General features: G+C 34.0%; 2 protein-coding genes across 3 annotated transcripts; both read right to left on the minus strand.

Moving 5' to 3' along the window:
* Positions 1-1,151: 1,151 nt before the first annotated feature.
* On the minus strand, positions 1,152-14,372 carry LOC131643481 (folate-biopterin transporter 1, chloroplastic-like). 2 transcript variants are annotated; one of them, XM_058913708.1, is made up of 10 exons: positions 13,951-14,372; positions 13,296-13,519; positions 12,748-12,812; positions 12,466-12,628; positions 6,069-6,217; positions 5,721-5,975; positions 5,435-5,603; positions 5,250-5,342; positions 1,665-1,959; positions 1,152-1,585 (listed from the first exon to the last, which is right to left on the minus strand). In XM_058913708.1, exons 1-10 carry the CDS (start codon positions 14,177-14,179, stop codon positions 1,581-1,583), a joined length of 1,647 nt encoding a protein of 548 aa, XP_058769691.1. In that variant the 5' UTR covers positions 14,180-14,372; the 3' UTR covers positions 1,152-1,580. The 2 variants fall into 2 exon arrangements, with proteins under 2 accessions (XP_058769691.1, XP_058769690.1); XM_058913707.1 differs by having other exon boundaries at positions 1,152-1,959.
* Positions 8,452-11,836, minus strand: LOC131643480 (uncharacterized). The gene has a single exon (XM_058913706.1). It carries the CDS (start codon positions 11,632-11,634, stop codon positions 8,458-8,460), a length of 3,177 nt encoding a protein of 1,058 aa, XP_058769689.1. The 5' UTR covers positions 11,635-11,836; the 3' UTR covers positions 8,452-8,457.
* Positions 14,373-25,058: the final 10,686 nt, after the last annotated feature.

Here is a 25,058-nt window from a genome sequence, read left to right on the forward strand (position 1 = left end):
CTTTGGGTTACCAGCGGCAAATGAGGAGTCAAGGGATTAGGATTAGGGGTGGGAATAGGCCAGGCCGGCGTACAGGGGCCTATGACCTAGCCTATATAAGGTCAAGCTAGGCCAGACTTATTTAACAAAAATGCGAGGCTTAGGCTTTTTTAAAAGCCTATTTAATAAAATAGGTCCGACTTAGGCTATTAAAAAATTCTATCAAGCCTTATAGGCGGACCTATATTTTCATGTATATTAAAAATAGGCTAAATAGACCGGCATATATTTGCATGTTTATTAAAAAAAGGCTAAACGGCGAACCTATATATGCACATATATTAGAACAAAAGGTAAATAGGTAGGTCTATATATGCATATATAGGACGACTTATAAGGTTTCTTAAATAATATAGATTAATTGAAAACCATAATGAAAATAGACTTTCAGGTCAGGCGGCTCTTAAAAAGGCCAGACCAGGCCAAAAAAGAGAGCCTATTATAGGCCACAGACCTTTCAAGTTTATCGTAGGTCAAACCCAGACCTTATAAAGCCTAGTCTAGCCTAGCCTATTTCCACCCCTAGTTAGGATTAAGCATACGCAGTTAGGATTAAGCATACGCAGTAGGTTATGGGTTTTTTTTTTTTTTGTATTTTGGGTGTTTTAAGTATAATTTTCTATACTTTGAGAACAATGTGTAGTATTATGGGGTGTTTTTTTTTAATTAATGCATTACCTTGTTTTATAATGTGCGTGTTCTTTTTAATCAAATTATGACACTGTTAGTCGGATTAAAATGACTTTGCATATAAGGAAGTTTTTGGAAATGCATATCTGAAATAAGATTGTTTAAATAGCATAAATGCACATCTTAATTGTGTTTCCGAAGATATATCTTCGAACACATTTTTCGCAGATGCATCTACAGACCAATATTTGAAGAAAAAAATTCGGATAGACTGTTTGATTTACGAATGATGAGCTGATTTTAGGTGTGTCTGAAGATATATCTCCGAAAACACCTAAGAACAATATTGAGTTTTGGGTTTTCAGGGTTCTGAGCCACACCCTATGAGAAAAGAAATTCATGATTGATGAGCATAAACCCAAAGATAATTACTTACTCTAAAACATGTAGCCTGTTATTTACTTTAGTTTAATAACAAAAGCTTGTAGAAACACGACAGAGAAGCCTAAAAAACATTAGCTTACATTGTTAAAAGATTATTGACTATTAAATACAAAGCTTTAGTCCTTACAAAGAAGTAAAAGGCCAAAAGTTTAAACAAAAGCGAAAAAGTATTCTACAAACTTACAAAATAAGCCCGTGAATGTTCATGAGGGACAGATACCTTGTTGTTAGTGGCTATAGCATTGTCTTGTGTCAATCCGAGTGTCAATCCGAAGCATATTGTACAACATTGTCTCAAGGGTTCTTAACATTGCACTTTCGCCACAACCAAATGTTCTGAAGTGAATTTTGATCGTGTGTGACTAAAACATATAATCAAGATGGTTTAAAACAAGGCCCTTGCGGTAACTTTAGCACCATACTATATACAACAGGGGACTCTATCTGCACGTGGAAGTGATGTCTTTTTAATCTGCAAGCATTAAGAGCAAAACTTGGCTAAGACAGGCTACCCCTAGGAAGGTCAGCAAAAAACTAGTAGGATTAATTACACTTCATTTCAGTTTTAGAATCGTCGTCCGTCAGATTATCATCAGGGTTGTCGCCAGGGAGAAGACCAAGAAGTGGCAGAGGCAATAATGAGCTAAGATTGCAGAGGATTATCAAAGCTGCCAAATTATCAAATTTGTCCTTGGTAATTCCAAATACTTGAGTCAGGCCTGCCCCTATCAATCCCCCAAGAACACTCCCTCCATTAGATACAGACATGAGAGTTGCGAAAAGAGTTGCTTCCATCCCCTCAGGACATAATCTTGCTGCTAACACGAGAACGGGCATGAAAGAAGCCTGAAATACAATAGCATTTAGGAGCAAGACAAATTTTGCACTAACAAATAATATTTAAGCTGAATGTTTGAATTAAAGCCTAAATTCACGCAGTGAATGATGATTTTTATGGCATAATTGGTATTAACTTTTTAGAAAATCTTAAAGATATCAGCATTGACTTGCCATTGTCAAAGCTTCAACCTAAACCCCTATAAATATTCTTTGAAAGAGAAAGATGAGCATCCTCAGGAAAATAGTTAAAGGATTTTTTTGTAAATAAAAAAAAAAAGCAAAGCAAAGCCAAATATAAAATATATTTCAGCATGAGGTGCCTTAAAAACCCATGGAGAACCATGTATTTCTAGCAAATAAGCTGTCTACTTAGAAAACTATATGTTCAAGTAAATTTCTTAGTCGTGAAATAAGTTATTGAGAAAAGGTGGAAGAGTTATTTTCACAAGCTATACATGATTTATCAAACTTTAATAGGATAAATCTTATAGAGGAAGATCAAAATAAAACCTTTTATAGTATATGAGAAGTAAAAATAATTTGAAGAGGATGGATAATGGCAAAGCAATTGGACCAAATAATATAGTTATTGAGATATAGAGACCAAAACCAGAGAGTGAAAAGAAAAGAAAAGTAATATTACTAAAATGGGAACGAATTACAATGAAAGCAAACTCTCTTCACTATCGAGAGTGTAAGACCCTGAGCTTACAGCCAAGATTCCAAGAAACTGCTAAAATCATTCACACTGATTTGTTCTTCCACACTAGCTTAATAACTGTGAATACTAATTTCAGCATAACCGAATTGCCCTTTTTTAGTCTATCTGGTATGCACCTTCTCACCCATTAACTATATGTCCTTGAATTTCCCCCACAACCCCCATTGTTCCATCAACCAGCCCAACATTTGTCTCAGTACAGACACAGCCTTGTCTTCAAGACTGAATGTTGGAAATTGGCTTCTTATAGTGAATTCGTATTTCAGAGTAGCATGTTCCAAGCTTTTAAGCTTACACTTTATCACTCATTTATTAGTGATGTCAGCCTCCCTTATTTGTCTAGTTGCCAACATAGACTCGAGATCAACCTCATCGTTGATCCCTCTGGTAATTGCAGCTCAACAGGATAGGACCCCACTTCTCTTTAAAGCCGAGCAACATGGACTGTTGAATGGATCCTAGAAGCTTAGGTGAGTTGCAGTTTACAAGCTAAGGATCAAAATACTGTGGGGGATACTTTAGGATCATTTTCTTGCCACATAATGCTGTCATTATGTGGCCTGAACTTCAAGAAAACTCATTCTCCAATTGCAAAGGACTGTCACATCTATGTTTATATGTGAACTTCTTCATTCCACACCTTCCTCGCTCTAAAGTGCACTTTAGTTGCCGAGGAGTCTGTAAGACTTGCAGTTATGGGAGTTACGAGAAGTTATTATGGCAGTTGTACTATTTAATTTTAGGAATAAATAGGGAAAGGATAGGAGATGGCAATCCACATGAGGCACTGAATCTCATAAAGACGGTTTCAACCGCTCGCATTATATAAAGCTCAACACGCATCATTTCAGGTATTCTTTCATTCATACACTCATACTACTTTCTCACTCATTCAATGACTTGAGTGTTGTAGTGTTAATTTTACAGGTCCATCATCGCTCCGCTATACCGGAAGCTCACTCCATCGAACCAGAACTCCATTACATTAGATCTCTACCAATAGTTGGTTCCATTTCGGAACAGTGGTGATGTCTGTGAGAATCAACTTCTGATTCTCACGAATTTTCATGAAGAACCACCATCTCTTCCCCACGCTTTCAAATTACCGATCTTTTCTCTTTCAGCTCACCGATCTTTCCTCTTTAAAAGCGGCGATCTCTTCTTTGTACATATCGTCAATCCAATTCCCACTATCATGGCAGCAGCAAAAGCCACTAGCTCAGCCACTGCACGCAACGCCAACGCCGTGACTACTGCTGCAACCAACTCTCCTGATCTGATGAGGGAGGTTCCACTTCCCTCAGACATTGACCCCGCACCGAATCAGCGGAACTGTGTTAGGGCTTTAAAGAGATGAAAAAAATGCCAAGGTCAGCACGCTTCTCTTGTACTCACACCAGTACTAGAATACTTTGACGTAAGCCCAATTCACCGAGAGCAGTTGTGAAGAGGCAATTGCCAGATGATTTATAACTCCCACCTCGAAGTCATTAAAAGGGAGGCGGAAACCAATCAAGGAAAACAAACGTTCGTGAAGAGGGATGACACGCCCATCATATCCGGGTGAAGTGGATAAAAGAAAGGGTGCTTTAGTTCTATTTAGAATTAAATGGTTTGTTGTTATGACATATTTCATGAAGGATATCATGGCCTTGTATGATCTAGTATTAAAGAAAAAAGCTTTTGTCGTTGTTTAGTATAATTAACTTCAAAGATGAACAATATAAACTTTCTCAATGGTTTTGTTGTAACTTCAAACTAAGCATATAAAAGCAATGCTACAAAAAGCACTTCCAATACCAAAATTATCCTGAATATCTAACATTGCAAAGAAAATATTAAACTTTGACTGCATAGGCAGAAATATGGAAGGATTAGCTCAAACAGAGAAAGACAAATGAAATACTAGAAACCTCTTTATTTTTATTTAACTTATGGTAAACACAAGAAACCTACTCCCCCTTCATCCCTAATTATAAGACTCTTTCACTTTTTCTTTGTCCCTTAATATAAGATCATTTTCAAAATTTTGCATGCCTTAATGATTTCTTCATAAAAATTGCCCCTATTTAATTTATCATTGAGAAATGTAACTCTCTTATAATATCAATAATTGTAGGGGTGAATATGTAAAAGTAACACATTTTTGACAAATTTGTCAGTACAACTACTTTTCTTAATATCCATAATTATTTTTAGAGGGTCTTATAATAAGGGCGGAAGGATTAGTTAATAACAATATGAGGTACTCCCTCCGTCTCTTATTACAAGACCCCTGTAAATTTCATAGGTATTAAGAAAAGTGGTGTAGCAATAAATTTGTAAGAATTGTGTGTTTCTATTACATAATTATCCCAACAATTAATGATATAATAGGAGAGAGAAAACAAATTTGGGTTTTTCAAGTATATATATTTATTAGGGGTATTGCTGAGAAAAAGTCATTAATGCTTGTGAAAATTTGGAAAAGGGTCTAATAAAAAGAATATAGAAAGTGGGTTTTATAATTAGCGAGTTGCAGTATGTATTCCATAGCAAGCATTAAATAACTAGTATAAATGGAGAAAATGATAACCTGACTCAAAACAGTGAGAATTAATGAATCACCAATTGCAAACCACTCATCACTTATTCCAAACTTCCGGTTTAGTCCGGTAACCAGGAAAACCTGATAAAAGATGTTCAAAACATGAGAAAGATATTAGAACAGCCTCCTCAAATTAAAACTACAAACATACATCTAAAATTCTAAATACTAGCCTGAGTCATTCCAAGAGCGGAACCAAAAATGGTAGTCCAGAGAAATATTTTACGCAGAGGAACATTCTTCAGAAATCCATTATAAAGTCCAACACCAAGCAGAGATGCAATCGAGGTAACAAGCTTGACACGTCCTAAGAACTCGGGGGTAAAACCAAGAGAATTTGTGCTGAAATGGATAAGAAATTACTTTGAAATAAATGATGTGTTGATAAGCAAAAATCATGAGGTAGAACTTATTGAAAATGGGAAATGATAATTATAAATATTTACAGAATGGACATACTTAAAGTAGAACATAGCAGAGTCAGACTGCGGGGTTGCTTGCCACAAGAAAATAAATAATGTGGGAAGAAAAATACTGGGTTGTCGTACAGAAACCCACAGCTGAATAATGCTCTGTTTTGAACTTTCCAAAAACTCGGGCTGGGCAAACGAAAAAGCTTGCCCTCTGGCAGTACCAAGCGTAGGTTGTTCTTTTACAAGAACAGCAACTGCAGATGTTAACAGTGGAAGCAATGCTGTGACACCAAAAACAAACCTGGACCGTAGTGTTATTAGAAAACATTAGAAGGGAAAAGTTAATGCTATCAGTAATCAGAAGTACTTTGATTCACAAACTTCTTCCCAGTACCTTGCTCCGTATGCCTCCAGCAAAGACCCACTGAAATAGGAGCTCACAATTCCACCAAAAGCTGAAGAACCCCAACATAAAGACTGAAGAGATCCCGAAGTGCTTTGTGACTCGCCACGCGCTCTTTCCACAACCATTGAATCTACAACCTAAAATATAGTTCAGTCTCTGATAGTTCTCTGAGAAATTTTAATCTATAGAAGACGGATTGAAATGTTTCAAAAAGCAAGACAAAATACATTGAAAATAAATGAAATGTTGGTTTGTGTCTGTTTCTGAAGCACAAAGAAGGAGACGACAAAGCCATAGAGGTCCTTTAATAATAATTCAGTGCATAAAAGTGAAGATAATATTCACTTTATTGATTCTGAATGATACAGGAGGAATATGATTTACTACTGCACCATTGCTAAATTATAAGACAGAGACAATAACAATCCAGAGCACAGGCTCCTCAAAGAGGTCAGGATATCTACCTGCTACCTTTGCCAACTAAGTGGTTATTTTCAAATACAACATATGACATAACTGCCTAAACACACACTGCATACTTAAAGTAAAAACATAACTTGAACTTCCTCCTATCAGTTATTTCTATCCACTCCTCAGGCCTCTCATGTCCCAGTTCCACTAGCAATATCCTCCTTTTTTTATTTAGACTTTAATAGACCCCAACAGTAATAATAGCTAATAACAGTGTCATATATTGATGATTGTGACAACTTCTTACAATGGAAACAGCACTAGGGTGGAATGGAGAGTAGCTCCTTACAAAATGGTAAATGGAAAATATTAAGATTCCTGAGATAATAACCCTACTGAGAGTGAAAATCCTCTCACTACTCAGCCACCAAATGTCCTCTCAATACCAGCCTACTCACATCATTTCTTCCGTCCTCCTTTATTCCCTCCTGCCCCATGTGTTCACTGATTTCCTCAATCTCATCTTCCACTCTCTGACTGCCACCTAAGCAATTAGTTATTTCTGCCCCCATTTCCACTACCACCTCACTATTTATTCCTTCTATCATTCCTAACTGTGTCCCACGTGCATTTTCTCCTTCCTCCTTATTTCCCTTTCTGCCCCTTCTCTTATACACCTGTGTCAAAGGCCTATCAACACTCCCTCCCACCAGTTTGACCTTGTCCTCAAGGTTGAATTCCGGAAACACTTGGTCAACGACAGCAGCTTCTTCCCAAGTCTTATCAGAGTCCGGTAACCCTTCCCATACAATGAGTACCTCCTCAATTCCGTTTAACAGTCTCCTCACCCCTTGAACTGCCTTTGGCTGTACATGTAATTCCCAGTCATCACTCAGCATTTTAGGTAGTGGTTGACTCACCACAAAACTGCCTACAGCCTTCTTTAATTGCGACACATGAAAAACCGGATGAATTTTTGAATGCACCGGTAAAGCCAATCTATATGCAGTCTGTCCTATCCTCTCTAACACTTCAAAAGGACCATAATACCTGGGACTTAGCTTTTCATTTGGCCTTCTTGCTAGTGACTTGAATCGGTACGGCTGAGCCTTCAAATAGACCTTATCTCCCACCTCAAACTCAATGTCTCTTCTCTTCTTATCTGCCCATTGTTTCATGCTATTCTGGGCCTTCCCCAACTGCTCCTTCAACTCTTCCAAAATGGTATCCCGTTCCCACAACAATTGATCCACTTCATGTACTCTAGACCCGTCTTTAGCATATTTAATTACAGTGGGTGCTTCTCTACCATACATTGCCTTAAAAGGACTCATCCCAATTGACATATTGAAAGAAGAATTAAACCAGAATTCAGCCCATGCCAACCATTTAATCCAACTTTTCGGATGTCCATTCACAAAACATCTTAAGTATGCTTCCAAGGTTCGATTCGTCACCTCCGATTGCCCATCCGTTTGAGGATGATATGCGGAACTATACTTCAATTTGGACCCCGACATTTTGAACATCTCCTTCCAAAACAGGCTCATAAACACCCTATCCCTATCCGAAATGATAGAAGAGGGAAAACCATGTAACCGAACCACTTCCGCAATAAAAATCTCTGCCACATCTTTAGCAGTGTAGGGATGTTGTAATGGCATAAAATGTGCAGCCTTTGTCAATCGATCGACCACTACTAATATCGTGTCCTTGCCTTTCGCCTTTGGAAGTCCTCCAATAAAATCCATGGTCAACTCCTCCCAAATCTGATCCGGAACCGCAATTGGTTGTAACAGTCCAGCTGGCTTCAAAGCCTGATACTTATTACTCTGACACACCCCACATTTCTGCACATACTCCTCTACATCCCTCTTCATATTCTTCCAATAAAAAACATTTGCAATCCTTTTAAATGTTCTCAACCCTCCTGAATGGCCTCCCCATAATGATGCATGGAACTCTTCTAAAATAATAGGTATTTTACTGGACTTGGAAGATAAAACCACCCTTCCTTTATGCCACAAACATCCTTTTCTAAATTCAAAAAAGGATGAGACTTCGGATCCACTACCAATTCTTGGATTAACTTCTGCAATTGTTCATCTTGAGTTGTTTCCTCCACAATAATACTCCAATCTACCGTACTCACCATGGAAATAGCCTTCATATCCACCACACGTGACAATGCATCCGCGACTCTATTCTCCTTTCCCTCCTTATAATGAATCTCAAAATCGTATCCCAGCAACTTTGCCACCCATTTTTGTTGTTCTCCATCTAACAACCTTTGCTCCAACAAATATTTTAAGCTTCGTTGATCAGTTCGTATAATGAAGTGGCTACCCATCAAATAATGCCGCCATTTCTGTACAGCTAACACAATGGCCATCAGTTCGCGTTCGTACACAGATTTGAGTCTTCCTCTGTCAGATAAAGCTTGACTTAGAAACGCTAAGGGTCTGCCCTGTTGCATCAATACTGCCCCCAACCCAAATCCGGACGCATCAGTTTCGATTTCAAAAGGAATTTGGAAATTTGGCATATTCAACACGGGTAACTCCGCCATCTTTCCCTTCAATGTCTCGAACGCCTGACGTGCTTCATCACTCCATTGAAAGCAGTCTCTCTTCAGCATATGTGTCAAAGGTCTGGCTATCAGCCCATACCCTTTAACAAATCTCCTATAGTAACCCGTCAACCCCAGGAAACCACGCAATCCTTTCAGATTTTTTGGTAAGGGCCATTCTTGCATAACTTTGATTTTCTCCGGATCAGCGGCAATTCCTTTTGAGGAAATTATGTGACCCAAATACTCTAATTGTGCCATTCCAAAACAACATTTCTTGGCATTCAACTTGAGAAATTGTGTTCTCAGTACCTCCAGCACAATCTTGAGATGGTCTAAATGAGTATGTGGATCACTACTGTACACCAATATATCATCAAAAAAAACCAATACAAACTTCCTCAAATATGGTTTGAAAATGTCATTCATAAGAGCTTGAAATGTAGACGGAGCATTTGTCAAACCGAACGGCATTACTAGGTACTCGTAATGTCCCTCATGGGTTCTAAATGCGGTCTTATGAATGTCACCCTCCTTCATCCTAATTTGGTGATAGCCAGATTTTAAATCCAACTTAGAAAATATAGCGGCTCCCCACAATTCATCTAATAATTCATCGATCACAGGAATGGGAAATTTGTTAGGGGTTGTAACATTATTCAAAGCCCTATAATCGGTGCAAAACCTCCAACTACCATCTTTCTTTTTCACCAAAATTAAAGGGCTAGCATAGGGACTTACACTTGGTCGAATTAGACCGGCAGCTAACATATCCTTCACAAAGCTTTCAATTGCCTCCTTTTGGTGATGGGGATACCTATATGGTCTGATGTTAGGTATCTGAGATCCTTCTTTAATATCAATAGCATGATCGCATCGCCTATGAGGAGGTAACTCCACCACCTCTCGAAACAAATCGCCATACTCTTCCAACATGTCAGACAAGCCAGCTACTTCCCCTTTAACCTCTTGGGAGCACAGATTCAGAACATTCAATTCCACATAAAAACCCTCACCTCCTTTATGAAATTCTTTGAACATAGCTTTCAAAGACGCCACTGTCCTTGATAATTGAGGGTCACCCCGTATTTCTACCCTCTTGCCATCAATAGTAACCCACAAAACATGCTCCCTGAAATCTGCTTCCATCTTCCCTAACCCTTCCAACCATTCATATCCCAACACTACATCCACACCCCTCAAATCAAACAAATAAAAATTCTGTACCACATTTACATTAGGCAATGCTAATTGCAAATCACGACACATCCCTCTCTTCCGCACCTTATGACCATCACCAACCTCCACCACATACTCTAAACTTGAATCTGGTTTGATGCCAAGTTCAGCTACAATCTCATGAGAAATGAAATTGTGAGATGCCCCTGAATCCACAAGTACCATGACAGCTTTACCTTGAATTCTTCCCCATAGCTTCAACGACTTCTTAGACGTCATACCCGTTGCACTCCCCATATGCAATTGCATAGCCCGCACCTCCTCCTCCACGCCATCGTCACCGTCGCCATCGTCTCCACCATCCCCAAGCAGTAACACATGGAGATGACGATTCTTACACACGTGACCCGGTGAAAAAGCTTCATCACAACGAAAACATAAACCACGCTGTCTACGATCTTCCCATTCCGCATCAGAAAGACGTCGAAAACCCGACTGCCGACGAAACCCGCCACCACTTGACCCACCGGAACGTTGCGCCACTGACCCCAAACTCTCCGAATTACTTGGTTGACCAGACTTCACCGTATTTGATCCCTGGGCCTCAGTAATGGAGTTATTTTTTTGTGAAGACCCGGATCCTTGACCCGACCCATCCCATCTACTCTTCAAAGCGGGCCTATTATCAACTGGCCCAATTTTCTTACTCGCTACACCCCCATCCAGGCCCATCACCCTATTTTTTTCTTCCACCTTTCTTGCCATCTTCATCGTACTACCCAAATCGGTGGTGCCATGTAAACGCACCTCTGCTCTCACAGCTTCCTTCAATCCATTCATGAATGCTCCCCTGAGCATCTCTTCATCAGCATGGCGTAACGGTGACGACACGAGTTCAAATTGCTCGATGAATTCAGCAACAGAATGAGTCTGCTTCAAGCTCATTAACACTTCATATGGATTCTCCGACGTCGCATCCTGGAAACGTCCCAACAACGCCCGTCGCAACAGCACCCATGTAATACGCTCCGTCCTAGCTTCCCACCATTGAAACCAATTAAGTGCTTTTGCTTCAAAGCAAATCGAAGCTGCAAGCACCTTCTCCTCTTCTGGAATGTGGTTGATTGTGAAATATCGCTCAGCACGATAAATCCACCCATAAGGATCTTCCCCGGAAAAATACGGGACCTCCAAACGCCTCATCCTCTCCTCTCGTCGATCTAGTCGGCGTTCACGAACAGCAACATCGTCATCCTCGCGTCGATTGTTGTTTTGTTGTATAATCAATGCACGCAACTCCATCATTGCCTCATCCAACAACTGCCGATTCTCCATACGAATCTCCTCCATCCTTTTCTCTAAACTTTCGATACGTTCCATTCTCGTAGCTACCATATGCACCCAGATCGTGCTCTGAATACCAATTAATAGACCCCAACAGTAATAATAGCTAATAACAGTGTCATATATTGATGATTGTGACAACTTCTTACAATGGAAACAGCACTAGGGTGGAATGGAGAGTAGCTCCTTACAAAATGGTAAATGGAAAATACTAAGATTCCTAAGATAATAACCCTACTGAGAGTGAAAATCCTCTCACTACTCAGCCACCAAATGCCCTCTCAATACCAGCCTACTCACATCATTTCTTCCGTCCTCCTTTATTCCCTCCTGCCCCATGTGTTCACTGATTTCCTCAATCTCATCTTCCACTCTCTGACTGCCACCTAAGCAATTAGTTATTTCTGCCCCCATTTCCACTACCACCTCACTATTTATTCCTTCTATCATTCCTAACTGTGTCCCACGTGCATTTTCTCCTTCCTCCTTATTTCCCTTTCTGCCCCTTCTCTTATACACCTGTGTCAAAGGCCTATCAGACTTTTGTGATGTCCTAACAAATTACTACTAAAAATTCCAATTAAAAAAGAATTAATTATATGCGATACATATTATGGTGCACTCTCAAGGAATCTAATGGCTACTTCGCATAATGAATGAAAATAAACCAACCCAAGCAATTTATGCATGTATTTTGGTAAAAGAAATTTTATACACATCTCAACAAGTAAATTGTGATTCAGTGCACAGACACTTTAATTTAGTAACCCCACATAGGTGTGATTTTGCATGCTTGGTATTGATGAGCATAAACATTATCCATGGTTAAAAGATTCCGGGAGAAAAACATTATGTTTGAACTACTAAGTAAGAGACACTCACAACATCCGAGAAAGCAACAGAAAGAGATCCGAGAAGTATGCAAATAGCTGCACTATATTTGTTGTCAACAGAAGTAGCCATCAGACTCCATGAGAGTGCACCAAGCAGCCCTGATAAAACTAGGTATGACCTTCTCCGATAACCAAAAAGGGGGATAGAATCGCTGCATGTCATAACACCAGCTTCAGTAATTAAACTTTTACCCACAGGGGAGACAAAAGATGGAAATATAATGAATATCCTGCATGAGGAAGAGGGAAAAGTGATACAGTTTAAACTTACCTAATAAAACCATACAGAGGTTTGACAAGCCATGGAAATGCAGAAATTCCAGAAATCACGGCTGCCTAGTCAATATATGTAACATGTCAGTCCTTCAAATGTTGGTGTTAATTAATTCAATCAAAAAAGGAAAATGAGTAGAGTTGCAAGGACATTCTATATCTTTTAGGGTTTTACATCGTGATATTACTATCGTATCTTAGAATATCTTAAAGTATTTCTTCAGGCGATCGTGCAGAATCTGTTCCAATATCTAATTATAGTACCTGATTTGCTTCCACATTTGACATTTGTTAAGGATCAATTGAAGTAGGTTAGTGTTTTATCTTTTGTGTCACATCATATCTTATCAACATCATATATATAAGACAGGATAACATTATGCATAATCTCTATTGTCTCTATTGTCTCAAATCCCAATAACAGACACAAGCAATGGCTCACATCAATTGATTATACCATGGATCAGATACATGAGCAAAAGTTATCAAATAAAATCAAAAGATGTGTGAATCACACGAACAACCACGAGTGTTAAGAACGCAAACCTCAGCCGGATCCAGATGCAAACCATCCTTTAAATAAAAGCTGACAGCCAACCTTGCAAGTCCTAAAACACCTTGAACAAAGTATACCATCGCAACAGCAGCAGTATCTGGGGATAGATCAACCCCAAACACTGTACTGTATCTGTTCTTTCGTAGAGCATTTTTACTAGTGGAGGAAGCCTCTAGATCTGTTTCAGTTGCTAATGTATCACCTTTTCCCGCACCTGCCACAAAATTTAACAATGCTGCCAGTAATTTCCTTTCAAAAACGTAATGACTAAACTCCTTGGGAACAATAAAGACTTCAAATCTAAAACAAACAATAGTTTCAATTCCTTAAGTTGTTTTCAGCATATTTTTATAAGCACGCCGGAATAGCTTATGAAAGTAGCTTAAAGCTTATAATTCAACTTTATTTTATCTTGCTATAGAAATAGCTTATACATAAGCAGTTATAAGCTATTTTATCTTGAATCAAGAACTGCACCGTGCATTCATCAATCACTAAGGAAAAAAATAAAAAACTTCTTACAGCGAAAAACAGTAGTATCAATCCATCACCTCAAAATTTGAAACATTGTAAGCAACTTCAACATGAAATCCAATTCAAAAACAGATAAACATTAAACAGAGGAGAATTATGAATTTCACTTACCGGTACGAGAACCTAATAATGCATCGCTATCATCGGTGCTGATTCGGAAAGCTGAAGCCGACCTCGGAACGGTGCCGGACATTTCAGTTCCCGGCAGTTTCCGATGCGTTCTCCGGCGGTTTTGCGGTGAGCGAGCGACGATCGGTGTGTGGCGTAGGTTGGAGGTGTAGAAATTGGGAATTTTGGAGGGTAATAATGGTATTAAAGAGAAAAAATAAACACAAGTCATTTTTTTATTAACTGTTTAAATTAAAATAAGGAGCTAAAAATTTCAAACATTGGTGGTGATTATTTAATTGCTAAGTGTTTAGTCATCAGGTATTCTGTACTGTTCAGTCCCTGAAGCTCAAGTCGTTCACACAGTGTTCGGTATTAATTTATGTTTATTCGGTATATAATAATGGTGGTGTGGTGGTGCTTAGAGTTGGACAACTCAATCTACTTTCAAGAGCCTTCTAATCTTCAGATATAGGTGGACTTTTATTTCAAAATATACTATCAATTTTCATGGTTTAATTTAAATTAACAAAATATATCAAAATTGTTTTAATTGCTTTCTTTACTATCCATGAATTTAAGTTGGATATAAGTACCTTTAGTATAAATTGTGTTTTAATTTTAATTATTTGAAAATAAAATAAAATAAAAAAGTGACGTGCCATTAAATTCTATTATTTAATTGAACGAGGATATTGATACCTAACTAAAATATACTCCCTCCGTTTTTTATTACAAGTCGTTTTAGACTTTTCACACATATTAAAAAAAATAATAATTGTTGTATGAAAATGAGAAATTATGAATGTTTTTACAAAATTATCCTTCATTAATGACATGTGGAAGATAAATTTATATAATTGAAAAGAGAGAGAATAATAAATATTTAAGGATATAATAGGAAAAATAGCTTTAATTATTCATTGGAATTGTAAAGCGACTTATAAATTAATATATTTACTAAAGTATCCTTAATTTTATTTTATTATTTCAAAATTATTATTTTCTTTCGTCTACTTCTTCTTTTTTTGTGATTTTTCTCTATTGCTTATATCAATTTATTATAATTACTTTTTACCTTAAAATTATTATTTTTATTTAATAAAAGTTATAATCACTACAGTTTTAAATTTTTTATTATAATTATAATTTTTATGTTTATTTATATTAATTTTTTTAAAATTTTATTATATATTCTATTATATATATTTTATATAAAATTTTAAACCATTCATTTATTTTGTTTATTATATATATATATATATATATATATATATATATATATATATATATATATATATATATATATATATATATATATATATAAAACAATAAGTTATTTTATGTATTTAAAAGTTGTTATCGACAGATAGATAATTTTTCGTCGAAAGTTATAATATGTATCAAGTGTATTCAATTTTTTTAACGTTATGTAGTAAGTTATAAATTTTTAATCACTCAATATTACAAATATTATTTCCAAAAAATTATTTATGAAATTTTCACCTTTGAATATCATATCAGTTATAATCATAACGATAAAAATGTAAATTATTAATAAAACTTCTCCCCTCCCCTCGTGAACCAAACACATTTTTAATCAAAATCTCTTCCCTCCCCTCCCCTCCCCTCGTTTGAACCAAACATTAATATAATTAATAAAAATCCCTCCCTTTCCCTCCCCTCCCCTTCCCCTAATAGAAATTGAAATGACACGATGCTAGTATGGCATGTTACGTGACAATATTTACTATTTTATACTATTAATATTGATCAAATATATAATAATGATAAATTTGTTACTAAATTCAGGGCCAGCCCAATTAACGCAGAGGTCCCGTTCAAATTTTGAAAATAGACTCAAATTTAAAATATAAATACAATTATATTAATTAAAAAAGAGACATAAAAATTATATTTATGTATTAATCAATAATATATTTAATTAAAATTATTTTGAATTTTGATCTATCTCAATTTTTATATGTATTAAATTTTTATTATAACATTTTTTAATTTATTGAATTTTTATCATAATATTTTATTTATTTTAATTAATATTTATAGAAAAAAATTGGATCTTTTAAAATTTTTGGGCCCCTAAAATTTGGAGGCTCTGTACTGTAGCACTCCCTGCACATGCAGAGGGCCAGCCCCGACTAAATTCATAAATAAGTGAACATCATATTTTTTTTTTTGACAAGTAGTGAACATCATAGTTAAACTTCACTAAATTTGTGATTAATTCAAACACAACATTTTTCTATAAAAAAATCATCTCACTCGTTCAAACACAACATTTTTTTTAAAAAAAATTCATCCTAAAAAGATGTTTAAAATGTCTAGATTTTTTTTTTTCATAATATATTGCATGAAAGTTTATCCTAAAATATTGCCACGCCCAAATATGATGTAAATAGGGTTCTGATAGACCAAGAATACTCGTGTGACATAATGTACATCAATCTCCTAGAAAACTTGCAATAAACTCGAGAAAAGTTCACTTCCAACAAAGGAAATGTTTCCTAAGGTTTTATTTGCGAGTTTTGGAGGGGAAGAGGGGAGAGGGTTTTGAAAAATAAGAAGAATTTAGTAAAAAGAATAAAAAGATTTTTGGTGAGAAGATTTTGAAGGGTTTGACTCCTCTTAAAATGGGGGAACTCAAAAATTGTATTGAATGAGGGTTTTTTAAGGCTTAAATAAATTTTCCAAATATCTTTTAGGTTGTTATACTATTCTGAAAATTAAATATTTAGTAATGATAATGACTCTTTTATCATTCAAAACAAAATCATTTTTTTAAAAAATGTCAAATATTTTCCTGTAATTTTTTAAAATTTCGTTTTCGGAAGTCTTCCCTTCCCCTCCCCTCCAAACTCGCAAACATAGTCTAAGGCTATGTTTGGGAGTTTGGAGGGGAGGGGGAAGGCTTCCGAATACTAATTTTTTTTAAAAATATAGAAAAATATTTGACATTTTTTTAAAAAAGAATGATAAAAGAGTCATTATCATTACAAAAATTTTAATTTTCAAAATAGTATGACAACCTAAAAGATATTTGGAAATTTTACGTAAGCCCTCCAAAACCCTCCTTCAATACAATTTTTGAGTTCCCCTATTTTTATGGGATTTTTGATATTACTTCGTGGTCGCATAAGTTATTCGTTTTATAAAAATAGTATCATTGTTAATACGTTGGAAAAAAATATATGAACCAATTATTATTAAAATTGAAACAAAATAAAATCTAATTCATTCCATTTGAATTAAACATAAAAAAAATAAAAATAAAACATCAAAATATTTCAATTTTGTGTGTACCAATTACAATGAAATATTATTAGATAAATCAATCAATTACAATATTATTAGAGATAATTAATTATTATTCTTAATTATATTTTCTACACTGAAAAATCTAATTCTTAATTAAAAATTAAAAAAACCATTATAAATAAAATTGGATAAACCCTATTACGTTATAATCAAATTTAAAATATAAAAAATATTATAATTAGATTTGGAATATAAAAAACTTAATACCTTTGAATTGATTATAACATTTATCATCGGATTTGAAATAATTATAATTAGATTTAGATAAAAACCTACTTTTTTTTAATATGTTGTAATCATATTTGGAATATAAAAAATTTAATATGTTTTAATTCATTATGATATTCCAATCATATTTGAAATATAAAAAATTCAATATATTTGAATTCCTTATGGATTCAAATAGTATAATCTTTGTTTATATTTTTGGATTAAAAATTATACTAAAACACCTAAAATAAACTCTCCTAAATCATAATTTTCTTAGATACGTAAAAGTTTGTAAAATTATTTTTAATGTTATTAAAAATATTTTCTTGTTTTTTTAATAGTATTTTATTTTTGAAGAATTATAAACAAATTTACCTAATTATTTTATAATTTTTGAATATAATGTATATTATTTTGTCAACGAATCAATGATATTGTTAAAATATTTAAAAATAAAAGAAAAGTATATGCACAACAATACATCGAAGATAATTTAATAAGAGTCGTTTCAATAAAACATATAAAAATAAATTTTTAATCGTATATAAAATTATTTTTTAAAGTATTACTAAAGTAGAAAAAATCTTAAAAAATTATTATTGATAAAATAATAAAATAATTAAGTGGTTGTATTCCTGCAATGTTTAGTTGTAAATAAAAATTCAAAACGTATGGTGACTTTTCCTAACTTTTCCTTTTCCCTGTGTGACCTTTCTGTTTTAGCTAAATTGAAAATTGTAAAATAAATTACATTGAGTAGACTTATATTTTTTCTCTTGTATAATACCAATAATTAGGGGTGTACATGAGTTGGGTAGGACCTACCCCATTACCTAACACGTTCAAACTTCAATGGGTTGAGATTGCTGTCCAACCCGCAATTTCATTATCAAAACCAACCCTAACGGACCCGTTCATTTATGGGTTGGGTTCGTGGGTTGTGTTTCAAATTAAAAAATAATAATTTTTTTTTCAATTTAAAAATATTGTAACAAAATTCAATACATTTATACATATTTCTAACACACAAAATGGATGAATCACATCATATAATATCTAATAATATTCATCAATATAACATAACACTAGATAATAATATAAAATTCCACAAGACACGTTATTTTTATAAAATACATTAAGTTGAAAATGATACAAAAGAAAATAAGAAACAACATTTAGTCTTAACATTATGTAAACTCATTTATTTAGTAGTATTATTGGTGGAAAATAAAACTTTTTTGAAAAAATTATGGTTAGTACTGAGATAATAATTTTATATTTCTATTTAAAATAATAATAAAAAAATAAGAAATTACTAATGTAACATCAATGAGTTGGGTCAACGGATCCACGAGTTACAAAACTTAAACTCAATACCCGAACAAAAACTTTATGGGTTATTATGGGTTGGTTTAGCTTGGGTTAGCGAGTTTGTGGGTCGACCCGCACCCATGAATACCCTATCAATAATTAAATGCACATCAATTATTACTAATAATATTTCATGTTTGGAATACTAAAAAGGTACATTTAATAATGAAAAGGGAATAGGATTTAAAGGAAGTTTTTCAAACATTTAGTATTGGTAAGTGAAAGGAATAATTACGCATATCTATTATATGTGATAATAAACTTTAATTTGGAAATGACTAAATAGGACATGAATAATCCCTTCAAATTAGTAATGTATTTTTAAATTTTAATATATTTAATATATTTTTTGAATTTTCTTATCTAACTCATTTTTTACATGTATATTTGATATTTTGATCCATTATACAACAATTATAAACATTAAATCTACGTTTGATATTTTAATCCATTATACAACAATTATAAACATTAAATCTATGTTTGATATTTTGATCCATTATACTACAATTTTAAACGTTAATCTTGAGTGTATAATATAAGAGAAAATCTCAATCCACCCCTTGAATCTCTTAGCCACCTGGTGAAATTCCAATTTTGCCATTGCTTCTGTAGATGCACTTCCGGAAGCACATTTTTTTTTCAAAAAATTTGTTTCTTTCTATGTGTATATCTACATAACGTGTTTAGACAGAGTGTTTGTAGATGTATCCGCGGAACATTCTGCTATATTTTTAAATGACATACATTTCACTCCAAAACTCAATTTTTATAACAACAATGGAAAATCCAATCACAGTAAATTAAAGTAATGCGATTTAAACGCAATAGTAAATAGTACACCAAAAAAATAAATTGTATAAATCGTCGAGTAATAATGTTGAATACATATATCAAAACCTTGTACATAAATGAAATCAAAATACATATATCAAATAAATCACAGGCATCACTACTGTGTGTCGGACATCATCCTGCGCCTCTCCGCTACCGATGGCCCCGCCTCCGCCTCTGCATCCACCGCGCCGTCTGCTGGTTACTCTGCCTCTACCGTCGAGTGCCCCACCTGTCTTGGCATAGTTTCTACGGTACAACAATGGTGTCTGGTCACTGTTGCAGAAGGTTAAAAACCCTTTTTTAATGGATTGATCATCCATTTTACACTTGAAACAATACCTACATGATCTCTAAACCATATTTCTTACACTACTCAATCATTTCTACACCTAAAAATAGAATTCAATCTCTATTTCAAATATTCTAAAATAACTCGAAAGGTCGAAAACTTACCGATTAAAAGGAGTTTAGAACTCTGTGGAATGTGTTGGTAGTTGATCTTACGTTACCGGCCGAACTCGAGAGGAAGAAAACAACTTGTTTGGAAGTTTGATTTTTGAGGGTGAGAGAAAGTGAGAGTTTAGAAATGAAAAAGTGAAGAATGGGGAGAGGAAGAGTTTGGTGCGAATATAACATCAAATGTTTCCGTATATGCATCTACGGAAGCTTCTGTATATACATCTATGAAACAAAACAACGTTAAACAAAAAAAAAGGTGCTTCCGGAGGTACATCTACGGAAGCAGGAGGACATTTTAGACAACTCGCATGGTGTGTGAGATATACAATGGGTGGGGTAAGATATTCTCTAATATAAAGGATACACAATAAACCTAATATCTTCTCATAAATTAAAATATTGGAATTTTCGGTACAAATTAAAAGAATAATATTATTAATGATATTTTATTACCAACTATCAAATACGGGGAATTTTATTAGATGTTATATGCTACAAAATGATTTCATAAACAAACTGATCAAACAGATCCATAAAAAAATTGAATCTACCAAAATTGTGTCTTAAGCAAATATATAAACAAAGCAAAAATGAAAACGCGAAGAGCAATGAATCCCAAAGCTTCATTACCAATCATCATTTTATTTCTTGAACATGACAATCAAAAGTAAATATAATTAGAAAAGTAACATGAATAAATTCGTATACAATTCGATCTACTTGTTTCAGCAACTAATCTGCCAACATATTTCTCAATTCCTTTCACATTGCTTACAAATAACAATAGTACTATAAATTTGATAAAGTGCTAACAAACAGTAATTGTTCAATTATCTTAGTGTTCAATTATCACTAAAAATGAATTTATGCATCAAATTTATGCTAATTTGATATGGATTATATCCAAACAAAGTGTCTAAAACCAATTAGGGTTGAAACTAAACAAAAACATATCTAAAATAAAATCTAGGTTATTCAATTTGAAAAAAATGAAGAATCATTGATACAGGTTTGAAAAGAACTTCAGATCCACCAGTACACTTCAAATCCAACAGCAACAACACCAGTCAACTGTGTTACCATTAAAATAAACCATCAACCACATAATCAAAAAAACTAAACAATCACATAACCTCAAATCTAAAACAATAGCACACAAATAATTTTCCTCACTAAAAGTGGAAGCATTCTTCACTAAAAAAACAAAAACACATTTAAACTTAAAGCAGAAGTTGAGATAATCGCGTCACCGAAAGAAAGAGATTAGTGATTTCAAACTCCTCATCATCTTCGAAGAGATCGATCTTTGCATCCTCAATGACAACCTTTGTTTAAATCGCCATAGGTAAATATGAATCTGTAACTAATTCAAACCTAAAATTATGAATTCGTAAGGAGAGTGAAGAAAAAATAAAACCCTAATTTCGTAAAAGAGAAATAGGGTGTGTCGTTAAATTAACAATTTTTTTAGAGAAACAGTAACAGGAAGAAAATGGAAGAGAGAACATATTGCAACATAGTGAAAGAAAGTGGAAGAGAGAACATGATTGAACTCGTTTGGTTACTGAGGAAATAAATAGTATAATATGGTTTGTTTGAATGAAATGAAGAGGTATTTTAAAGGTCTGTTGTGTACTTGTGTATTTCCAATGCGTTACTCTCTTCATTTAAGAAAATATGTTGGAATTAAAATGTTGTTTGAATAATTTCTTTCGGTTCCGTTTAATTAATGGGTAAGTAATAATTAGGGATGTACAATTACATTTAGGTTTTAACGGCCAAAGAGATAGGATAAGAAAAATTCAAATTTCTTATGGTTTAGATAACTCTTCACGTTTTCAAGGAAATTAATGAGTAAATTGTTTTTCCAATATATTGGTTTAGTGAATAGATTTAAATAGTATGCAGTATTAAATAAAATAAATGATAAGTAATGATTAGGGGATGTAATGACATTTAGGTCTTTGATAAACCTTCTCTTAATAATTTTAATTAGGTTAATTGCGTAATTATGGTGGTAATGTGTTTTATATATTAAAAAAGTTGACTTTAAGAATCCAATCTTCTCTTTTTTGATACAACTACAAGATCCTTTTACAGATTAGGAACAAATAAAAATCAAATCTTAGTTTTCCAAAAGAAATCTCAAAGATTATTTTTCTAAAAACAGAGACTAATCTGAATTTGTCCTAATCACCCCTTGATTGCCTATGTATGTAATGATAATATGAATATTCCAGATTCTCGTATTTTTCAATCAAATATTTCAAGGTTTAAAAACAGTATGAACTATCAGGATTTTCTGGTGTAGAATGTCACAATATCTGTCCACACACATAACAACAAAACTTGTTATGACAGCAGAACAGGATGTTACAACATCTCGTTCAACATCAGTTAAGAATCATGTTTTAGCAAAATTATGCCAATACAAAAACCATAGATCTAACATAGATGATGAGTGTGCCAACATATGTTTGATGGCACGTAAGAAAGGTGAAACGTCAAAGGTATACAATTCTGAATCTGATGATGAGATTTCATATAGCGGATTGTTGCAAGCTTTTAATGATATGCATGCAGATTTTATAGACGCTTTTAAGAATATTTCTCTCCAAAAAGAAATTATTTTGACACTTGAAAAGGAGATAAATAATCTTAATCATGCTTTGGATTGTCTGAAAGACACGCATACATTTGTAGTTGAAGATAGTTATAATGTTTCTAACACTTTAGTTGAAAAGGTAAAAAAAATAGAATGTGTTGAGTGTCCAACATTAAAACTTGAAATTAAAAATATCAAAGGACAATTAACTCATGCTACTTCACTATCTTTTTCTAGCTCTTCAAGTGATAGAGGGACAGTTTTTAAGAAAAACCCCTGTGTCACTAGGAGAAATAGAATAAGCATTTCATCTAAAGCTATCTGTCATTATTGTGGTGATAATGCACACATTAGGCCTCTTTGCCATATTCAGAACGTTCAAGTTTCTAATGGTAAAATGTCATGGATTCCTAAGTGTACCTCAACAACCCTAAAGGACCCACTAGTTAGGGACATAAATTGCCTATTTGATTATCACATGAAAGTCTTGTATTCGTGAAAAGATTATGATTTATAGATAGAGGGTGTTCAAGCCACATTACGGGAGATGCTACCATGTTCATCAAGTTTGATGAGAAGGAAAACGGTCACGTCACATATGGGGACAACACAAGAGGTAAAACACTAGGAAAAGGTGTTATGGAAAATCCCTCCATAATCACCATTAAAAAATATGCTTTTAGTTAAAGGGATTAAACACAACCTACTTAGCGTTAGCCAATACAATGGGTACACCATTGTTTTTTATACTTTTAGTTATTTAATTGAGAATAAGGTAAGTAAGGACCCTCTGTTTAAGGGATATTGGATTAATAAAATCTATATGTTTGATCTAGATGACGTGTCGATGCATGGAACTAAGTATTTATTAGCCAAGGGTGAGGATTCTTGGATATGGTATAAATGCTTAATTCACATGCATTTTGACTTGTTGAATAAAATGGCATCCAAAAATATAGTGACTGGTCTTCCTAAAATGAAAGTTTTAAAAGATAAATTCTTGAAGCTTGACAAATGGGAAAGCAAACGAGAGTTTCATTTAAATCGAAAAAGGTTGTTTCAACATCAAAACCTATCGAACTTCTCCATCTAGACAAGTTTGGTCCTTCGCGTACAAGAATTTTAGGAGGCAACTATTACAAAATTATTATTAGGAATGGTGTCGACGACATCACTGCAGGAAAAGGTGATATCAGACTTTATATCCTTCTGCCAATCTTCCTCGAAGACAACATGTATGATGCTCGTCGTCAAAATCTGCTTGGCATACTTCCGTAGGGACACTGCAATGAAATACACCTTTTACATTAGTTGTAAAAGAGGTCTTACATCAGTTTACTCAGGTAAGGTAACGAAGGGCGTCATGAAAAGTCTTAATGTCTTACCTTGGTTTTAAAACAACCAACAGGTAAAGTGTAAAGGTTACGGGTTAGATCTCCATTTAGATTCTATTTGGAATTATGAAATGGAGAAAAACACATTTTCCATTGGTTTAGAAACAAAACCGATGGGTACAACACAATTGAGTTTATTAAATCTAATGTGGAATGTTTATTTCACTAAACCCTAACTGAATATATAACAAATCAAAATTGGTTAGGAAAATAATTATATGAACAATTATGTTATATTTGAAGAGCATCTTATACTAATGAATAAATTTGAAGCATCCTGTAACTCATCATTCATCTCACGTTCTTTCATGGTTAAAATCTCTTCAATGTTTCAAGTTCTTTATTCAACACTTCCTTTTTCTACTAATTCATTCTTGAAAGCATAAAATTTGATGCTTTGAAAAATGAACAAATATGGAAGAAAGTTGAACAAAAACTAGAAGTATTGGAGAGATTTTAATGATAAAAGAAAATGAGATAAATGATGAGTTGCAGAATTCTAGAGAATCATTAATTAGTGTAAGATGTAACACCCTCCTAAACCCTACATATAATTTATTAATAAATTAATTAAAACAAGCCACACAAGGGTGTCACACTTCATAAAAACCATATAAGTATCCTTCCCCGTAACACGGGTTACACAAATTAAGATTCAACCTTTTAAAACATGCATTCATGATGTTTATACAGTATCAGTTCTCATACAATAACGTCGCAGCGAAATCATCTTCATTTATTGAAATTCTGGCACTTGCAATACAGATGTCAAGACAGATGTCTCAACACAAAATAAAGTATTATAACAGATGTTATAACAACACCTGCTGACAGAAAACATGTTTACCAAAATAGAAACTATGCAGAGTTAAATTGTAGAAGGTAAAAGAACACAATCA

This window comes from Vicia villosa, linkage group LG1, assembly GCF_029867415.1.
Source record: "Vicia villosa cultivar HV-30 ecotype Madison, WI linkage group LG1, Vvil1.0, whole genome shotgun sequence".
In the NCBI taxonomy this organism is placed as follows: Eukaryota; Viridiplantae; Streptophyta; class Magnoliopsida; order Fabales; family Fabaceae; genus Vicia; species Vicia villosa.